General features: G+C 28.5%; 7 protein-coding genes across 8 annotated transcripts; 3 read left to right on the top strand and 4 right to left on the bottom strand.

The window, feature by feature from the left end:
• Positions 1-25: 25 nt before the first annotated feature.
• LOC128958446 (protein arginine N-methyltransferase 7-like) lies at positions 26-2,392 on the bottom strand. Its single transcript, XM_054304303.1, has 2 exons — positions 1,965-2,392; positions 26-1,904 (listed from the first exon to the last, which is right to left on the bottom strand). The coding sequence occupies exons 1-2, from the start codon at positions 2,305-2,307 to the stop codon at positions 100-102; spliced, it is 2,148 nt and encodes a 715-aa protein (XP_054160278.1). The 5' UTR covers positions 2,308-2,392; the 3' UTR covers positions 26-99.
• Positions 2,393-2,938: 546 nt separating this feature from the next.
• On the bottom strand, positions 2,939-4,159 carry LOC128958307 (WD repeat-containing protein 89-like). The gene has a single exon (XM_054304145.1). The coding sequence runs from the start codon at positions 4,014-4,016 to the stop codon at positions 3,081-3,083; it is 936 nt and encodes a 311-aa protein (XP_054160120.1). The 5' UTR covers positions 4,017-4,159; the 3' UTR covers positions 2,939-3,080.
• Positions 4,160-4,515: 356 nt separating this feature from the next.
• LOC128957712 (U6 snRNA-associated Sm-like protein LSm6) lies at positions 4,516-5,141 on the top strand. Its single transcript, XM_054303519.1, has 3 exons — positions 4,516-4,765; positions 4,821-4,934; positions 4,988-5,141. The coding sequence occupies exons 1-3, from the start codon at positions 4,675-4,677 to the stop codon at positions 5,026-5,028; spliced, it is 246 nt and encodes an 81-aa protein (XP_054159494.1). The 5' UTR covers positions 4,516-4,674; the 3' UTR covers positions 5,029-5,141.
• Positions 5,142-5,150: 9 nt separating this feature from the next.
• LOC128958064 (leucine--tRNA ligase, mitochondrial-like) lies at positions 5,151-7,824 on the bottom strand. Its single transcript, XM_054303879.1, has 3 exons — positions 7,561-7,824; positions 6,425-7,490; positions 5,151-6,345 (listed from the first exon to the last, which is right to left on the bottom strand). The coding sequence occupies exons 1-3, from the start codon at positions 7,592-7,594 to the stop codon at positions 5,151-5,153; spliced, it is 2,295 nt and encodes a 764-aa protein (XP_054159854.1). The 5' UTR covers positions 7,595-7,824.
• A 17-nt stretch (positions 7,825-7,841) lies between these two features.
• LOC128958671 (exosome complex exonuclease RRP42-like) lies at positions 7,842-9,103 on the top strand. Its single transcript, XM_054304572.1, has 3 exons — positions 7,842-8,589; positions 8,648-8,921; positions 8,988-9,103. Exons 1-3 carry the CDS (start codon positions 8,090-8,092, stop codon positions 9,081-9,083), a joined length of 870 nt encoding a protein of 289 aa, XP_054160547.1. The 5' UTR covers positions 7,842-8,089; the 3' UTR covers positions 9,084-9,103.
• Positions 9,104-11,801: 2,698 nt separating this feature from the next.
• LOC128958328 (alkaline ceramidase-like) lies at positions 11,802-12,992 on the top strand. The gene is made up of 5 exons (XM_054304169.1): positions 11,802-11,844; positions 11,915-11,970; positions 12,069-12,325; positions 12,388-12,525; positions 12,592-12,992. Exons 1-5 carry the CDS (start codon positions 11,802-11,804, stop codon positions 12,887-12,889), a joined length of 792 nt encoding a protein of 263 aa, XP_054160144.1. The 3' UTR covers positions 12,890-12,992.
• Positions 12,993-13,926: 934 nt separating this feature from the next.
• On the bottom strand, positions 13,927-16,846 carry LOC128958854 (lamin Dm0-like). 2 transcript variants are annotated; one of them, XM_054304805.1, is made up of 5 exons: positions 16,692-16,846; positions 16,233-16,634; positions 14,465-15,719; positions 14,318-14,401; positions 13,927-14,052 (listed from the first exon to the last, which is right to left on the bottom strand). In XM_054304805.1, the coding sequence occupies exons 2-5, from the start codon at positions 16,622-16,624 to the stop codon at positions 14,011-14,013; spliced, it is 1,773 nt and encodes a 590-aa protein (XP_054160780.1). In that variant the 5' UTR covers positions 16,625-16,634; positions 16,692-16,846; the 3' UTR covers positions 13,927-14,010. The 2 variants fall into 2 exon arrangements, with proteins under 2 accessions (XP_054160780.1, XP_054160779.1); XM_054304804.1 differs by having other exon boundaries at positions 16,712-16,846.
• Between the last annotated feature and the right edge of the window lie 2,600 nt (positions 16,847-19,446).

The following is a 19,446-nucleotide window of genomic DNA, read 5'->3' as shown; positions in this document are numbered from 1 at the left end:
CTTTACACTTTTAAAAGTATGGGGTTTTTAAATATTTTATTTGAAAATACGATACAATAAAAGTTAGAAAAAAAATTGTATTATAAACAAAATGTTTGATTAAATACTTAAATGACAAACTAATTCGGTCTCAGTTTTATCAATAGTTGCTATAAATGCCAACAAATTATCTTTATTTAGATAATCAATATTAGGCACAAAATAGACTCCTTGTCTATAATGTCGGTTCCAATTGACATACTTTCCACACACTATAGGTTCCATAGGTCCCGAACTCTCCACTAATTTATCAGTTAAATAGAAATCAATCCAAAAAACAATTGCTATATATTTTGTGTTTAATTTTGGTAAATGATTACTAATATCAAACTTAACGAAAGCTTTGGCAACATTTAGACTATCAATTGGTTGATTGAAATTAAATGAAAACAATTCATAAGGTTTCTCAGCGATTGCTTTTCCCGGATATTCCCAAAGAGATTGCGATTCAATGGATGAGTCGCTCATAACTTTTGCTTCTTTAATCAATTGGTCGTAAATACTTAAATCAAAACCCTCGACATTATCTCCAACTTCGGCATTGATTTTCCATAAATTGTCGAATTCTATTGGAATCGCTTTAATAACAGCTTTGTTGGGCATAATAACGACATCATGAGTTAAGATGTTTTTGGGAATATTATGGATCAGATGCCAGAAAGTCAAGTGATTCCACGGTAAATCACTTTTGTTAAAATATGGTTCACCTAATACCAAACCAACGCTATCGTCTTCAATACAATCAAAATCATGGATCAGTTCAATCTTATCTTCACATCCGTTAGTCTTTGAATAACATGTAATAAAGTCGTCGGTTTGTTGATCTCTCGCTAAACAGAAAACTTTTTTAATTTTCTTGTGTTTTGTGGCAACAATTGGCAAATGACTGAAATCGCCAATAAATAAAGCATTCGTTGATTCAGTTTTTAAATTGTTATTAATTTCTTCAATGGACTGATTGTAAAGTTTTAGACGTGAGATATCGTTAATCATCGATATTCTGGTTCGGCTTAAATACATATGAACTCCACATTTGCAGAACTTGTTAGACTTGTCTTCTTCATTATAATCGCTAAACCAAAGACTATACTCATCGCGATTGGCATTCAATTTAAATATTTCATTGATTTTTATATCATAGACTTTCTTGTCTGCTGACAAATAATACACGGATTGCATCCAATGGTCTCTCCACGGAATGTTCTTTGCCGTCACTGTATTGTCTTTGTATGTCCAATAAGGACCACAACTCAAGACAATTTCTCCATCAAAATCCATATCCAAATCCCACCAAACAAATAGCACAAGTGAACCATTTATATCACAAATTGGTTTAAATTCAATTGTTTTACTAACATTAGATTCAAGAGTTGTTATATCATTGAAATTAAATTCAAACACTACTTCAGGCTCTGTTACAATAATAAAGTCATCGTTTGGTTTTAATTCATTAATTTGAATGTCGTGTAAGACATTAGTTCCGGCACAAGATTTAATGTTTTGTGGCGAAACAATAGTAATATCGTCATTAACCTTCATTTCATTACTAAACTGATGATAAGAAAACAACTTATCCGACTCAACCAATTGGCAATAAATACGAGCTCTCGATGGCACCAGAAGTGCTTCCGGAGATAACAAGTGTTGAACGGCATGTCTGTACACACCTATAGCTCCTTCGCCTATCAATTCGGTGTCAAACAGTTCTGCAACCAATAAGTCTGCTTTTGTGTGCAAATCGCTAGTTTGAGTCCCAATTGTCAAATCAGATGAATGTTTATTAATGACTTTTATTTGATCGGAAAAGCCATTCTTGTGGATAATATTTTGGGCGCATTTGACAATCGGTTCTGAGATATCACACGCTTTATAAACAATGAAAATAATTATTGTCTTAAATTATTGACAATTATTGACAATTTTACCAACAACTCGATGAGCGCCACTCTTGATGGCCATCATTGAAAGCAGACCAGTACCGGTGCCGATGTCCAGACCGAGTATCTCTTTGTTACAACTTTTCAATTGGTTGACTGTCTTTTGTATGGCCTTATAGTACAATTGATTTCGATGGCCATCGTTGACCATATCGGCGAATGCACTTCTGGCCAAATCCTGCCAATAATCAAATGATTGCATTGATTTCTTCTGCCATTCAAATTGACCACTCATTGCATTGTATTTCTGAACAAACTGTATGTTGTTTGTGTCGGTTATCATATTATTATTAACGGTTGACATCAATCGGATCAATGTCTTAGATCTCATGTAATTAAGTCAAACAACTTTATCAATCATTTAATTATTGTTTACATTAATAGAGAGCACGTGTTTTGTTGAATAACTCGATAACAATTCTATTGCTTTAAGTCAACACTGTTTTAATAGTTATATAAATAGTTTAATATTTATACAGTAGTATTGTATACACACTGTATATAAAAGCATTATACAGTACAGTATGTGTTATCAATTAGTAAATTTTACAATTTATTTAATCACATTTTTCATTGATTGAATTAATATCATAATTAATTTAGTTAATGTATAGTATTCATAATATAACTTACAGTTAGGGTATAATTTTTAACTAATATATCATAATTATTTTGAAGTCATTTGGGCTTTAAATAAATGAGCATGATCAAAATAAGTTATACAATTATAAAGTCAATCATTTAGTTTTATATTAAATAGATGTAATACTGTATATCAATAATATTAGTAATATAACCATAACTACTGTACAATAGTTAAATTAATAACAAATTAAAATTAATTTTTGTTGATAAATAAAATTTATATAAAATATTTTATAACGAATAATAAAATTATAGAAAACTATAGTAATATTGTTAATACAATAATATTAAATATTTAGTAAGGATTGAGTCGTTTCTTATCCTTTCTTATAATTTTAGACTTTCCTGTTGTCTCTGGTTTTTCCCTTTTATTTGTTCCGGTGGTTAACAATCGATTCCACACACAAATACAACTGTCTTCACCACCAGAATATAACACATCATTATCACTATCTTTAACTATAGTCCGAACCATTTTGTTGTGTCCATCGCTAAGAATTTGAGAATAAGGATACGATCGGAGGTCACACTTGTATTAATGTCAAACATTTTGATACAATGACCGCTATCTCCAACACAGACAACTCCTTCATTACCTAATGTGCCGACAATATAATCAAAACCAGAATTTAATGACAAAGAATTGAAATTTGATTTAAGAAGTATGTCATCGATATTCCACAACTGAATACTTTCTTCACGAGTTAAACAAATCAAATCGTTTTCGTCAGATTTAGTCCAATGAATCCGATCGACGACTGATTCGACATTTAATGTGGATATTAATGCCTCGTCCTCTTCAGTTTCATTCAAATCAAATAAGTTAATCAGTTCATCACAACCTCCCGAACAAATCAGATGTCTTTTTTGTGGATGAAATGCCACATCTGTCACATCATTTGTATGCGACTCATAATAAGCGCCTAAAACTAGTGCCGGTCTTCGGATGTCCCAAAACAAGAGGTAACTGTTTTTATCTTTTTCTGATACTTCAGTTCCAGCGCACAGATATGTGAAGTCACAGTTTGTGTCAAAACATGTCAAATGAATATCAGAGATGTCAAACAATCTGTCGCCGCTTTCTTGAGATATATTAGCAATAAATTGTTTTAAACTCTTGTGACACTTGTCTCTTACATCATACAAGTGAACCGCTTCTGCCGTACAAACCATCAATTGGTTCTTCTCTCGTGAAGAGTATTTAATCAATGAATTCATTGAATCCAAGTCTTTAAGCTCTTGTATTGTCTGAAGTGTCTTCGCGTCGATTATTTCTATCGATTTGTTGCACAAATTGACCGCCAATTGGTTTTTGACACAATTGAGGTCCAAATCTATAACAAAACAATCATTTCTTGTATCAAAATGTCGTGTATTTGCCAAATGATATGTCATTGTTGTCACTATCACTGAATCGCATCCAATAGTCACTCAGTATTGCATCCAATCATTGAATTTAATGTAAACATCGGTTTATTTTCAAAGTGACGCCACTTTCTAACTAAACCTTAAGCCTGAGTCTGGGCTAACAATTGGGGGTTTGAATACAATTTTGTTGATATCATACCTTATATTCAATCAAATGCCAACCCGTGGCCACATATTGTTCATACAGTAGTGTATAAATAGTATCAAATGTTTAGTGCCTTTTTGCATAATTCAGTTTATTATTATAAAAATTTAAATATTAAAATCATTTAATTTATATAAGTTTAGTAAAATTATTTAATCTAATCTAATACTGTATCAAATCTATATTACCATAAATATAGTAAAATTATGTAATTTTAGTCAAATATTATAATTTATTTTTAATTTATACACATTATTGTATAAAACAGTCATTATATGAAACGGCATTACAGTATAGCAATAGATTATATTTCACAGTATTTATGCTTTTATTTCTATTTATTTGATATTACGATAGCTTTAAGTCAGTTATAGTCACGTGTATTGAACAACAGTTTTAATTGAAAATCAGTGATAAACTAATAATAAAGTTATTGTTATACTGTAGAAGACATCACCATTTAGTTGGTCCACATATATCATGAGTAAACGTCAGACTCCTAGTGAGTTCTTGAAGCAAATCATTGGTCGACCGGTTGTCGTCAAACTCAACTCTGGTGTTGATTACAGAGGTTTGTGTTTTTTGTTGTTATGGTTGGACTATATATGACATGATATGATCTTCAGGAGTGTTGGCGTGTCTCGATGGCTATATGAACATTGCATTGGAACAAACTGAAGAGTATGTCAACGGACAACTCAAGAATAAATATGGCGACGCTTTCATCAGAGGAAACAATGGTATGTCTTGTGATTAAGAAATTCTTACGATTAATAATACAATATATTATCAGTTCTTTACATAAGTACACAAAAGAGAAGAATCCAAAAGTGAAACAATCATTCATTACTTGAAAATTTTGTCACAAATCGATATCATTTAATAACATTTAATAACATTTTTATTTAAATTATAAAATGATTAAAACATTACTTTTTATATAATTATTCTTATTATTAAATGTTATATTTCTTTGACTGATTCATTGTATTTCTCTTTAATCTAACAATAATGATAACATCTTTTATAATTTCAATTTTTTCGATGTCCTCGTCATTGACATTAATGGCACGTTTGACATCGTCTTCTGTCCAATCGTTGAGTTGACTTCGAGAAACTTTAATGCTATCACTCGTTACATGTCTACCATTTTTATCGGTGTATGTAAAGAGTAATTTGTGTTGAAACGATTGGTCATCAATTTCAGGCCACTTCTGTTCAAACACTGATTTTGTTAAATCATATTCTTGAGAACAGTTCGCATGAGAAGTAAATCCCTGCCAACATTCCTGTGCAAAGTGTGGAACAAATGGTGATATCATTATGAGAAGAGCTGCCAAACATCTTTCGTATTCAATAGTTTTGACAACATTTGTACGAAAATACTTTCGCATTGCTTTTATCAGAATAAATATAGCCATTGTTGAACTCTTGAGGTTATAGTTATATTCAACATTATATATCACTCTTTCAATCGATTCATTTCTTGTCTGAAGTAACTCTCTCTTCGCTTTCTCTATTGATTTGTTGTCTAACTCTTTGACTTTATTATTATTTATAACAGTTTTTCCAGATTTTATATCACGAAACTCTTCGATTGTCAGTAGAACTCTATGAAAAAATATAATAGACGGAGAAAACTCTTTTTCTTCGGTGTCCCAAAATCTTTCTTTATCAGTGGTTCCATCAGCTATGAGTGTCCATCGAGTTGCATCTGATCCATATTTATCTACTAAATCTTTTGGATTGACACCATTTCCTTTTGATTTAGACATCTTTTCGTACTCAATGATAACATTACTATAATTTTTAGCTTCATTTACATCGATATATTTGCCGTTTAATTTATAAGTCTTTCCTTTGACTATCGACTGCATTAATAATCGATCAAATGGTTCTCTGAAGGGACACAAACCCTTTTGATGGAGAAAATGTGTTATAAATCGGGAGTAAAGGAGATGAAGTGCCGCGTGTTCTTTGCCGCCTACGTAACAAAATGTTGGCAAAACAGATGTAGAGTCAAATGGTTTGTCTAACAATGGTTTCGACGCATATCTCAAGAAATACCACGAAGAGTCAAAAAATGTGTCACATGTCTCTGTTTCTCGTAGAGCATCATTTGAACCACAATTAGGACATTTAGTGTATAACCTGGTATTGAAAAAAGATAAAAAAAAATTAGTTTAAATTATTTAAGTCGATAATATAGTTAGAGATATATATAACAAACCAATCATTTGGAGCACTATTTTTTATAGGATCTGATATATCACTAGATTCTGTAGATTGCATTTCAAATGATGTCAAAGATGGCAAACGTACGGGTAATTCACTTTCAGAGATGGGTTGTATTCCACATGACTTACAATAAACAATAGGTATCGGTGTTCCCCAATATCTCTGTCTTGATATAAGCCAATCTCTAAAAGTGGATGAAGTAAAATATCCACCGATTCCTAATTCTTGTGATTTATTTAAAATATTATTTCTGATCTCATTATTTTCAAATGTTTCTCTCATAACAAGTAATGTCGCCTGAGTTGACTCAGGTAGCTGTATATTGTCAATAATCTGGACATTCATGTGTTTATTGGTAAAAGGGTTTAAAACTTTGAGATCATTCATATAACTATTATTTAAGACTAACCAATGTTTTGGTGAAATAGCAATAAATGCTTTATCACTTGTAAACAGTTCTGGATATCGAGTAAACACTTGTATGATATCATTACTATTAGAAAATCTCAAATAAAACAAATATCCATTTGGTTTCTTCATCCAATTCCTTTGATAGGCCAGTATTTGACCCCAATGTCCACTGTTTTCAATATCAGACCCTTTGTATAACTCATTTACTAAAGAATTAGTTTTAATAAACCATTGTTTATGGAAACGTTTCTCAACTTTGGCACCACTTCTCCAGCTTTTTCCTTCACTATCGACCTGTTCATCGGCTAAAACTGTTTTATCAATTGGATCCCAATTAACAAATCCCATGCTTTTGTATGCGAGACCAGACTTGTATAACTGAAGAAATAGCCATTGAGTCCACTTATAATAGGTATCATCACTGGTACTCTCGCGCCAATTGAATTGAAACCCCATTTCATCTAATTGTTGTCTCATTTGATTTATATTAGTTTTGGTCCAAACATTTGGTTCAATGGAGTGTTCTTTGGCCGCATTCTCTGCCGGCAAACCAAATGAGTCAAAACCCATCGGATGTATTGTTGAATATCCCTGAAGATGACTCATACGATATATGACATCTGATGTCGTGTAGATCCTGACATGACCTTCAAAATCGATATTAAAACATAAGTTAAGATCAGATATGACAACAATTGTGGTTAAGACAACTGCAACCTAAATGTAAGGATCCGCTTGAATAGGGAAACATTGATAAAACATAACGACTTGTCTTTCGATGACAACTCGTTGATATCACTTCTCTCCAGTATTTGTCAACAAATGGTTTCCATTCGGTCTCAATATTCTTGAGAATTGGTGGCAGATATGTGTGACTTATTTGTTCAACAATACGTACTCTTTGACTCTTTGCGCTGAAGACCGACTCTTTGCGACAAAAATTTTTATTTATTAAATAAATACTTGTTTTACGTCTGAATAATATAACAAACATTTGTTCAATATATGAGTGACCTATTCATCTGATAATCAACTAAGACATGAAACTTTCAAAAGACAAGACACAAGTCATGTGTTGACATCTAAATAAACAGTTTGTCAACAAAAACATGTGTTTTGTGTTAACACGTGATTCACGTATTGTTTATTGAAATCTTATTTAAAGTACTTTACAATCACTTTAGTATCACTTTATTGATTGATCCGTTAAATTAGTTATATTTTGTGATACATATTAATAAAAGAAATGTCTTTAATGTCGGTTATTAGTGAAGGCGAGAGAAAATATATCTGCGGCGGTATTGATGTTAACATGAGATCCGACGGTCGGAGTTGCGATGACTATCAGCTGATCACTATTGAGAGGGATGTGACCAACAATTGTGATGGTTCTGCACATATCAGATGTGGTAATAATGATGTTTTAGTTGGCATTAAATTGGAGATTGAATCGGTTATAAAGACACAAGAATGGGATCAAAGAGGAAGAATTGACTTTTCTGCTGATATCACAGCAAACGCTTCACCGATGTTTGAGGGAAAACAAGGCGAAGATATGACCAATATTTTAGTGAATCTATTCTCGGAGTCCATTCCACACTATATTGATCTGAAATCGCTGGTTGTGGTGCCTAACAGATCCTTTTGGGTCATTCATATAGATATTGTGGTTCTCGAGTGTGGATCTCTTCCGTCTCTTATTGATTGTGCGGCCTTTGGCATCAAAGCTGCTCTTTTTGATACAAAGTATGTCCACAATTAAGTTTTAAGAGTTTTATTGTGATATCCATTATATTATACTCAGAATACCAAAAGTGAGTATAGTTTCGGACGATTCCAATGATTTTGTCGTATCTGAAGATGAATTTGAATCGACAAAACTGGATGTCACACGAGTGCCATTGTTTGTGTCGGTGTCCAGAATCAGTACCCGATATGTGGTAGACGTTACTCGTGAAGAGGAAGAAGCCAGTATTGCCAGCATATCATATGCAATAAACTCATTTGAAGGAATTGTTTATATGAAGAAACTCAAGTCTGGAAGTCTACATCCGGAACCGATTAAAGATATTTTTGAGGTTTAACTCATTTAGCGGTAATAATATGTCTGAGTTTTAAATAATAATTTTATTTATTACTTACAGAAAGTTCAAAATATTGGTCACTCACTAAATGAATGTCTTATCTCTAAGTTAACTGATTCACAAAATAAGGGAAAAATTAGTTTTTTAATGAATTGATATCAAACATAATACCAATTGACTCATTATTAATAATATCATTCATTAAATATTCATTAGTAAATTATTTTTTAAATATTCATTGAATTATTTTATTATATTATCAATACAATTATCAAATCAAATAGATAAATCCCATATATAAAAACAAATTAACTAATAATCTAATTAATCTATTAAATGAATAACAAATTATTTACCGGTAATCAGATTAATAAGTGGTTATAAATAAATAAGTAAATGAAAAAATCAAAATGAAACATTTTTTATATACATATCACCGAAACATTTATTGCTTTATAGTTATGTTTGAAATATTTATTCAGATTACCGGTAGATAAGAAAATATTTATTATTTAATTTTTATTAATCATTTCTTTAATGAAATTCTGTCCAAAAATATTTGCTTCTGTTTTAAATTGAAATCAATAATCATTTGACAATCAGTTGCTTTACAATCCATTTGATAATCTAATTGATGTAAAGAGACGAGTGGTGTCTTGCGATGAATAGTCCAAACATTGCTAAAGAATCGGTTACCAATTGCTTCTGCCATTAGATAATCATATGAATCAATAGATGAGTTATCTGTTGGCAAAAAGACTGAAACTAAAAGACATTTCTTATTATTCTTTTGCCGGCAATTGTTAGCAGTATTGATGAGAAGGGCTGACAATTCTGCCATCAATTCTTTGTAGTCTTTGTTATGGCTTTTGTGTCGTTTATTACGTGGTTCGTTGTCTTCACTTTTTTCAATTTGTTGATTATATTGTTTGACGAAATGAAAGATATTGTCGACAACTATAGCTATCGGTGAAAGTTTTGACGATTGAATACCTAACAAATGGTTGACCAGTGAGTCGTAAGTGTCTAAGTAGTAGATCTTAAGGAAATTAAGAGCTGATCCATTAGTAGTATCAATGATAGGCATATCATTGATAGCAATTGGTATTTCAGTAATGACTGTATTTGTGATATAATGGACTTCTTCATAATGATTGGTCACAACAGATACCATGAGTTGAAAAACAATACTTGATTTGCATCGCATGTGATTTGATATCAACAATAGACTATTGATGTCGTTGTTGTTACCATCGATGACATCACTTGTTTTGGTGATCGACTTAATGGGAAATACGAGTGAAAGCATTGTCAACACATGGGATCAACTCTTGATTTATAAGTCAATCATAAGGCAAACGTTGTCTATGAGTCACTCAATCAATGCATACAATGCTTCACATTTGGCGCACATTTAATACAATACTTAAACACAAATCATATGTTTGTTTGCATTTAAAGCTATAATAAACACAACAATCACTATAAATGCAATCACTTGTCAAAAGTGTATCTCATTGTGTAATACATTATATTTACGATATCTTTATTGTTATCTATGTTTTAATTAATTTATATAAATATCTAAATAAACAATTTTTATCTGTTAATATCTAATAAAAAGTTTTTATATATTGTGTTTAACCAGTGATTTATTAAATATTTACAGATTATTGTTATAATATATATTAATGTATGTATGGTATAATTGATCACAAAATAAATACATATATTTTATTATAAACCTATAATTTGTTATTTTTTAACTACTGTATAACAATTTAATTATATATTAAACTTAAATATTTTAAAAATAAGTTATTGATATATAGTTTTATTGAATATTATAGGATCATTGAAAATGCAATTAAAAATACTATTAATTCTATATATTATAGAGTATATCACATAAAAAATACTTTACTATATAAACAACAAAAAGCTATAATTTATTGATTAATAATTATATGACAGTAGAAGTCTTAGTACTGTATAGTATAGCATATATTATATTTAAAATTCAAAGTCTTATTATTGATATGAATGTCAACTGAATAAAAAAATATTAGAAATTGAAAAATATTTTTAAAAATAAATTTAAAAATTAAATGTTTTTAATTAAAAAAGTATCTTGGCAAAATAGTATAATAATTAAAGTGACTTGTGTTTTTTATTAAATATTTTTTACAAATGTTTCAATTTATTGTTATATATAAATATATATAATATATACATAAATAATATGTATATAAAGTGAAATAATAATAGCAGTAAACTTGAAAGTCAAATATAATGAATGAAATGATATATTTATCATATAATTGTATGAATAGACTATTAATGAAAGTAAAAGCAATGTTACTCTTATAATAAAAAATAATAATAATATTAATACAGTAATAATTGCTCTGTCATTAAGCTATACGGCAAATGTCGCCGCAATTGTCATAAAATGTAATGAATTAATCAAATGATAAAATGGTTGGTCTCCTGAATCTCAGACATAAAAAATTTGTGTTATTTTGATAAATCATTTTGTTTTTGTAATACAAAGTCAATATAATTAAGTATTTTTGTTTTAATATTCAAAATATTCTTACAAATGCTTGTAATGATTCAATATTCAAAGCAATCAATTAATGCATTTATTGGCCAACTTTTCCTAATAATTGACTTTATTATGAAAATGATTTTTATATTTTAACATAAGTATCAAATAAATGAAATCAAAATTTCATTAAAACAAATGTTTGAATTATTTCCATTGTTTTAATCATAAAAGGAAACAAATTTTTGATTTAAATATATATATATTACTGTTATATACACTTTACTGATAAAATTGATGAATAAATCATCAAACTATTTGTAAAAATGTCATTAATGAGTGCATTAGATAGGGGTACGGCTTCTATAGGTATGTGCTATTCATTTATTATACTGTATATTATATATATATATTTTATTAATAAAATTTTGTGTTAAAGATTGGTGTGAATCAAACTACCGATACTCTCCAATAATCGCCGAATTTATAAATACTGTACGATATATCCTATAATTAATGTTTATAAAGTTTTAAAATATGAATTCAATTACAATTTTATTAAACCTATGTTTTATCAATAATATTAACAATAGGTTACAAATATATTATTTCTTGTATTTCCTGCACTATTGAGCCAACTGTTCAAACAATACGCCCAAACCGTTAACCGAGGAGTTTATGTCATTTGGTTTTTGTTTGCAACGGTAGGCATCTGTTCGGCCTATTTTCACGCAACTCTTAGTCTTGTGGGACAATTGCTCGACGAGTTGGCCATTCTATGGCTAATGGCGGCCGCTTTTGGCATGTGGTTACCCCGTAGACATTACCCGTTATGGCTAAACAGAGACAGGTATCTCTATAATGATTTACTCAATAAATTGCAAATAACATGTTTTTATTGATAACTTGCAGAAAGCAATTTCAATACCTAATGTTTAGTCTAAGTTTGTTTGGGTCAATGATATCGTGTTTGTATCCCTGGTTTAACTGTATAGCACTCATGTGTTTAGGAATCCCCGCATTTGTATTCTTGGGGATGGAATTAAAAGAGTAATAATTGTTAAAATTAATATAACATGAGTTGGATGTATTTGGTCTCTATTTGTCGACCTACAGGTGCCGTAACTCAAGAGTAAAAAGGTTAGGACTGCGATGTTTCCTCTGTTGGATCTTTGCAATGTTCAGTTGGATATTTGATCGACTATTTTGTGATGTATGGTCTGCCGTCAACTTTCCATATCTTCACGGCTTATGGCATATATTGATAGCCATCACCTCATATACGATATGCGTTTTATTCGCCTATTTTGATGCCATTAAAGAACACGAAGAGAAACAGCCGGTTCTCATGTTTTGGCCGCGAAATGAGTTCCAATTAGGCGTTCCTTATGTGGTCCTCAAGAATGCCAATTGATTTACTTATTATATTCAAGTCTTCCTCTAATATACAACTAGTCTTAAAGCAATTCCATTACTGATTATACAATATTAGTGACAATTAATATATTACTACGATATGACTGACAGTTATTAATCATTTCCTTATTAGACATTAAGTGAGATATTTAATAAAGGATTTACTGTTTATTATTATTTTAATAGAGATATATAATGTTATATTAATAATTGGTTAACAAATTAGATATTTTAATATTCATTAAAAATAATTTTTAATATAATACAAAATAGATTAACTTTTATTAGAATTTAGTATAAATATATTAATTTATAGTTTATATGATCTGAATTAACTCTCAACTATTATAGCAATACTAAAAATAACTAGTTTAGTCATTAATGCCGGTATTGTTATTATGTATAATATGTATCAAATTTAAACATCAAAACAACGACATTTTATGCACTTTTGAACAAATTGTTAATTTATAAAATTAATTTATCTAGAATTTAAAGGTAATAATCGGACAAATAATTTATCTGATTTGTTGTAGATAACTATAGATAATATATTTTAATTTCCGTCCAAATGTTTTCAAATAAAATACTTTTAATTTTAACTTTGTAAATCATAATTAAAATGATAGCAAATAAAGCAATATTTCAAACTATAGTTTTTTAAAAATTATTACTAACTTAAATATGGGTCGTATTATTGCACCGATAAATTAATTACCGGTAATTAATTATTAAAAATAAACATGGTCAAATAAATCATTAATGCTTATAAAATTTTTTATTAGAGTAAAAGATAATTTGAACAATGATTTTTAAAATACAAATATATATTTTTAGCAAATTATGAATTATCTTTTAGTGATTCAAAATTAGATGCTTTGTATAATAATCAACTATTGGGCACATTATTAAAGCTTTAACCTTTTAATTCAAAAATATTTTTATCAAAACTCAATCATTTTAGACCCAAAAAAGAGTACCGTTAATTGTTTGGTATAATTGTAAAACTAATAAAAGAAATTTTAAATCTAAATATGATTAATATATGGCGTAATATATATATAAATATCATAAATATAAGTATTTTTTGATTTGTTTTGCGTGTGTGTTACTATTGCATCACATTATGGCACACCTTTCCTGAGCTCCCTGGCCATCCACCTTACAATAAAAATTAATATTATTAATAAGAGTAATCAATTTACAGTCAAAACCGTTTAGTGTGAACAAGCTTCGGGTGAATACTCACAAAATGACACATTTTGTACATTTCATAGGTTTAACATATGGACATAATTAACATTTTTAAACGATTTTTATGGGAAAAGAAAAGCTAACATTTTTAAAAATGTGATACAATATATTAGTTCACAATAAGCGGGTTTTACTGTACTTACTTCTAATCAATACTGGATTATTAGCAAACCTGTTGTGATCTCAGATAACCCTCTGAGGAGCGTTGGGCTGAAGCACTGACCAGTCGTTTAGATGTCTTGCGAGTCGCCATTTCCTGGATAAATCAAATGTCAATCATTAATACCTAAATAATTAACAATTTTTCTTTAACTAAAACCTCTCCATTATTATTAAGTAAAGTTGTTTGCATAGCATCTGATGTAAACCATGTCTGACCCTTCATTACGATATCATTTGGTGGACTATGAGCTGCATTGCTGTCCGAACTCCACACAGTGATGGTTGTATTGGGTTTAATAACAATCGATCGGTGAAACTTGAAGTGTGTGTCCAAATCACCGGCATTTCGAATGAGTTGCCAACCGCTGAGAGAAACTTCTTTATCTCCTTTATTGAATAACTTGACGTATTTGCCCTCATAGTCGTGATCTGATATCTCAACATCAGATTTCGAGTTCGAATTAACCACAATATCCACTGTATTTTCCTCTTCTTGTAGATAAACAGTTCGCTTTCTTTTAGCACTTCTAGGTGTGTAAGTGCGCGGAGAAACTACTCGACTACCAGAGCTGATCACTGGTGATGATTGAGGAGTAGATATATTAAGGCGACTTTCTTCTCCTTCCAATAATTTTCTATACGCACTAATTTCCATATCCAATGCAATCTTAATGTCCAATAAGTCGTGGTAATCATTTAACATACTTTTTGTTTCATCTCTTAATTGTTTGATTTGATCGTCTTTAGCTTTCAATGCATTTTCTTTCCATTCCCTTTCCTGTTCAATAAGTCGTTCCAAGTCTTTAATTCGGTTATTAAGCGATTGATTAACAGACTCGAGTTGAGTCAATTTAGACACATTTGTCTCCAATTTGGTCTTTAATTGTGTCAATTCATTGTTCAACGCATTTGATGCGTTCATTTTGTTGTCCAAAGCATTCTTCAGATCTTGAAATTGCAGGTCATATCTGCGTTCAATGTCTTCTCTATTCATCCTAAGCTGTGAGTCGTTCTCTTCTCTTAATTCTTTGAGTTCATCAGCTAATCGTTGTTCGTATTGTTCTCTGATCTGGTCGTTAACCATTTCAGTAATTTCTGTCTCCTGAGTCACTTTCGTCTCTTCCAATTCTCTTTCATGAATCTGTTGCTTGAATTGCATCTCTTCTTTCATACTTTGAATACGATTCTCAAAGTCAACTCTCAAAAGTGTTTCTTCTTGTAGTTGTTTGCGAATCGCTTCCAATTGGTTCTCCATTCGATTGATATCGGCTTTAGCTTCTTTAAGGTCATCTTCGGCTCGTTTACGATCAGAAACTGCTTGATTAAGTCGAGCCTTCAATTCGTCAACATTTGACTCCAGATTATTGATTCTTTTATCAGCGTTTGATAATTCCTTATCTTTTTTATTAAGCCTAAAGTGTGACAAAAAATATAAAAAAAATTTATATCATGTATTTCACTATAAATTGTTTAAATGATGACATCACAAGAATGTGTCGATTCAATGATAAGCTCTGCTAATAATTACAATAGTAATAGTAATTACTTTATATATTTGAAAATAACTGAGATTTGAGGCCTAAAATGTGCTTTAAATGGCAATACAAATACTTTACAAACAATTCAATCAAAGTTATTATTATTAATATCATATATTAATAGTAGAAATGCATGTTTGAGTACAATTCACAACACTATTGTTAACATTATTATTAAAACTATTTTAAAAACCACTAAATCTCATAAACTACTAAATGTCTAAATCTGTCAATAATTATGATTAATAATAAACCATTAAAATAATCAATTTTACCGATTGTTAATTACCGTAAATGAAATGGTATTACAAATAACATTAATAAAAATAAAATATATTAGAAATAATATTAATATTAATATGAAAAACAATAATAAAGATGTATTACTTGAGAGAAACATCTTCGACATCGTTCTGCAATTTGTTTGCCTCAATCTGAAGCCGAGCCTTGTCTTTGGCGGTCTCGTCAAGCAATCGTCGGGCGTCTGCGATCTCCTTCTCGTATAATGTCTTAATAGAGTATACTTCTCGAGTGACCGTCTCTTGACTGGACTGGACCTGAACGGACAGTCGACTGTTTTCCGACTCTAGATGTCTGACTCTTTCAATATAATTGGCCAATCGGTCATTCAGTCCTTGGAGTTCAGTCTTTTCCTGAAGTCTTGATAATCTCGATGGCGATTGAGGACTGACAGGTCTTTCACTAGAGCTCACCTGTTCTCCCGAAGAAGTGGTGATTGTTGTGGTGGCCAAAGACTTCTTATGTGATTTAGTCGCCATTTGTGGTCAACTAATGATAGATATTAAGTAATTAACTATAAAATCGATGCAAATTTAATGTTAATACATATAAAAGCAATGAAATACCGGTTATTATAGTATTAAATGTTTGATTGAAACACAACTCAATGCTGTTGTCAAACACCGCACCCAATGGACACCCAATGGACGCCCCATTCATACCCTTTAACACCGATTGCAGCGCCCATTGGATCACTACATGTATCACACTTTTAGCGCTATTTTTAATTCAATACAATACAGTGTATAATACAATGTATAATACAATGTATAATACAATGTATAATACAATGTATAATATGTGTATAATATGTGTACCGGTATATCATATTTATCTGACATTTCAATTAACTGTAAATTAGTTTTGTTTGATTATTATTATTATATAAATTCTTTTAAAAATTATTATTTTTTAAAATAAATTTTCTGAATAGTTTAATATTATTATTAAATATCAAATATACAGTATTTGTTATACAAAATATCAATTATACTTATTATACAGTATTAATTAATTAATAAAAATAATTATAAAAAATAATAAGTGAACTTATATTATTTAAAATAATATTTATAAAAAATTATTTTTGAATCGATATAAAAGTTAAGTAATCGGTCATTTGTTAAATAAATTTATATTTATTACATATTATATATTTATTATTATTAAATTTTGTTATCTAATTAATACACTAATAAAACATTTTATTAACAATAATAAGTAAAAAATATGTTTTTATAAGTAATTTGCAATTTCATAATTTTTTGTAATAAGTATGTAAATAGTAAATAGCAGTAAATACAATATTTTTTGTTGCAATTCATTTATGATATAAAATGAATTGACAAATATATTAAATAATAACTGCAGTACTTTAATATTATTATGAGAATCATTATATCTTATATTCAAAGATAACAAAAATCGGAAAATACTAAAAATAATTCCTAGTGTATATATTAATGTTTTTATTGATTAACTTTATATACAGAATTTTTAAAATTTTAGTTAAAATTTAAGTTTTTATTAATTTTAAAAAATATTTCTGGGAATATTTACCTATTTTCCTGGGAATTTACATGGGAATTTTAAGAAATTTACATGGAATTGTAGGAAATTTACATGAGAATATTCGTGAATTTTCTATTGATTTTGGATTTTAGAATAAATTGCCGATTAAAAATACAATAAAAGTATACACTCACTTTATATCTCCCCAAGATTTTTCGAAATTTTTGTCATTTGACCCCCCCCCTAGACCCCCCTAAAATTAAAAAGTTTACTTAAGTAAATTTAAAACAATTTTTGAAAAATAAATAAATTTTAAATAATAAGTTAAGTATAATATTATTTTTTAGTTAAATATAACTAGAATATTTGACTATTAATTAAGAGAAATATTTTTTAAAAAATTTAATATAACAAAATAAAGTTGTAAAATAATTACAATAATAAATTAAAACAAAAATTATATTTTTAATTTGTTTTGATTTTCTCAGTTTTCCCTAAATCTATGAGTTATAACAATAATGATCGTAATCTCATATTATTATCATTAATATATCGCTTGCATTGTATTGTATTGTTTTGTAATAATTATTTCCAATATTCTTGATGTGAGTCAGCATTTGATCTTAAAATAAGAAAACATTTTTATTATTGAATTAGTTAAACATTGAATTTAATTAAAATTATAATATAATTATATTATCTTCTTATAATCTATAATTAATATATAAAAATATATTTTATTTTATAAAACAATAAATTAATAATTTTAATAGAATATATCAATATATATATATTAATATATAAAAAAACACAGTCAATAATTTACATACTGTATAAATATTTTGTGTATTTTTAATATATTTCATATTAAGTACATTACACTGATGTATAATAAGATATACATTGTATATATATACAGGTAATTTATATATCGATATGATGAATATATAATAAAATAAGTGTTATTATAAAAGTTATATTTAATTAGTTATATTACAAATAGATTAAATGCAAAAGTTTTAATATATATAATAAAAGAGAATCTTTATATTTATTGAGGAAATGTTATGTGAGTTGTATTACTCGGCATATTATGCATCGACACATTTGCTTAGGTTTATCGCCAATATGTTTGCCAATTCACGCACTGACTGTCTGTGATATCAGCAAAAAATAAAACATAGAAAAATGCATTTCATTTCATTTATAATTTATATAAAATAATGTGTATATAGAGAGATATATATGAAATATTGTTATTTTACTGAATTTGACACAAACTGCTTCGTCACCTACAATGAAATGATATATTTTTGTAGATATTATCTCAATATATGTTACTTTACTTTGTTTTCATTTGAATTAAGTTATAAAAAACAAATGACAACTTACTTCACATCAAATACTCAGTTGATTGCATTCATTGAATTCATATGGGAATTGATTTTATAGTATTTATTTAGATATTTACTAATGCTATTGTATTGCTATTGTATTAAATTTAGAAAAATCAAACTTAAAACTATATTATTAGTTGTTTCGTAATTTTCATTATATTCGTTGGTTTGCAAAACAAAAAAAGTCACTTTCAAAGTAAGTAATATCATGATATATTTTTGATATATTTTTTTGAATATTTATATAATTTATTATATTATTTTAATAACTAATTATTAAAAATTTTATTAGAAATATAAATATTATTAATTTAAATGTAATTTTATACAATATAACATTAATTCGAAATAATAAATATATTTACAATACTAATAATCAATATTTTCACACA

Source organism: Oppia nitens, unplaced genomic scaffold, assembly GCF_028296485.1.
Source record: "Oppia nitens isolate AA-2021 unplaced genomic scaffold, nextdenovo-longstitch-racon4-pilon3 scaffold3_pilon_pilon_pilon, whole genome shotgun sequence".
Taxonomy (NCBI): Eukaryota; Metazoa; Arthropoda; class Arachnida; order Sarcoptiformes; family Oppiidae; genus Oppia; species Oppia nitens.
Note: the sequence above shows the minus strand (reverse complement) of the source record. Positions and strands in the feature narration are given on the sequence as shown.

Coding starts and splice junctions, on each gene's coding strand:
- LOC128958446 (XM_054304303.1), bottom strand. CDS start 2,307: ATGAGATCTAAGACATTGATCCGATTGATGTCAACCGTTAATAATAAT. Junction 1,905..1,964: donor TGGCGCTCATCGAGTTGTTG/GTAAAATTGTCA, acceptor TTGTTTATAAAG/CGTGTGATATCTCAGAACCG.
- LOC128958307 (XM_054304145.1), bottom strand. CDS start 4,016: ATGACATATCATTTGGCAAATACACGACATTTTGATACAAGAAATGAT.
- LOC128957712 (XM_054303519.1), top strand. CDS start 4,675: ATGAGTAAACGTCAGACTCCTAGTGAGTTCTTGAAGCAAATCATTGGT. Junction 4,766..4,820: donor CTCTGGTGTTGATTACAGAG/GTTTGTGTTTTT, acceptor TATGATCTTCAG/GAGTGTTGGCGTGTCTCGAT. Junction 4,935..4,987: donor TTTCATCAGAGGAAACAATG/GTATGTCTTGTG, acceptor ATATATTATCAG/TTCTTTACATAAGTACACAA.
- LOC128958064 (XM_054303879.1), bottom strand. CDS start 7,594: ATGTTTCCCTATTCAAGCGGATCCTTACATTTAG. Junction 7,491..7,560: donor AAGCGGATCCTTACATTTAG/GTTGCAGTTGTC, acceptor TCGATTTTGAAG/GTCATGTCAGGATCTACACG. Junction 6,346..6,424: donor AATAGTGCTCCAAATGATTG/GTTTGTTATATA, acceptor TTTCAATACCAG/GTTATACACTAAATGTCCTA.
- LOC128958671 (XM_054304572.1), top strand. CDS start 8,090: ATGTCTTTAATGTCGGTTATTAGTGAAGGCGAGAGAAAATATATCTGC. Junction 8,590..8,647: donor GCTGCTCTTTTTGATACAAA/GTATGTCCACAA, acceptor TATTATACTCAG/AATACCAAAAGTGAGTATAG. Junction 8,922..8,987: donor CGATTAAAGATATTTTTGAG/GTTTAACTCATT, acceptor TATTACTTACAG/AAAGTTCAAAATATTGGTCA.
- LOC128958328 (XM_054304169.1), top strand. CDS start 11,802: ATGTCATTAATGAGTGCATTAGATAGGGGTACGGCTTCTATAG. Junction 11,971..12,068: donor TCGCCGAATTTATAAATACT/GTACGATATATC, acceptor TATTAACAATAG/GTTACAAATATATTATTTCT. Junction 12,526..12,591: donor TTGGGGATGGAATTAAAAGA/GTAATAATTGTT, acceptor GTCGACCTACAG/GTGCCGTAACTCAAGAGTAA.
- LOC128958854 (XM_054304805.1), bottom strand. CDS start 16,624: ATGGCGACTAAATCACATAAGAAGTCTTTGGCCACCACAACAATCACC. Junction 14,402..14,464: donor TACTTAATAATAATGGAGAG/GTTTTAGTTAAA, acceptor TGATTTATCCAG/GAAATGGCGACTCGCAAGAC. Junction 14,053..14,317: donor GTTATCTGAGATCACAACAG/GTTTGCTAATAA, acceptor TTTTATTGTAAG/GTGGATGGCCAGGGAGCTCA.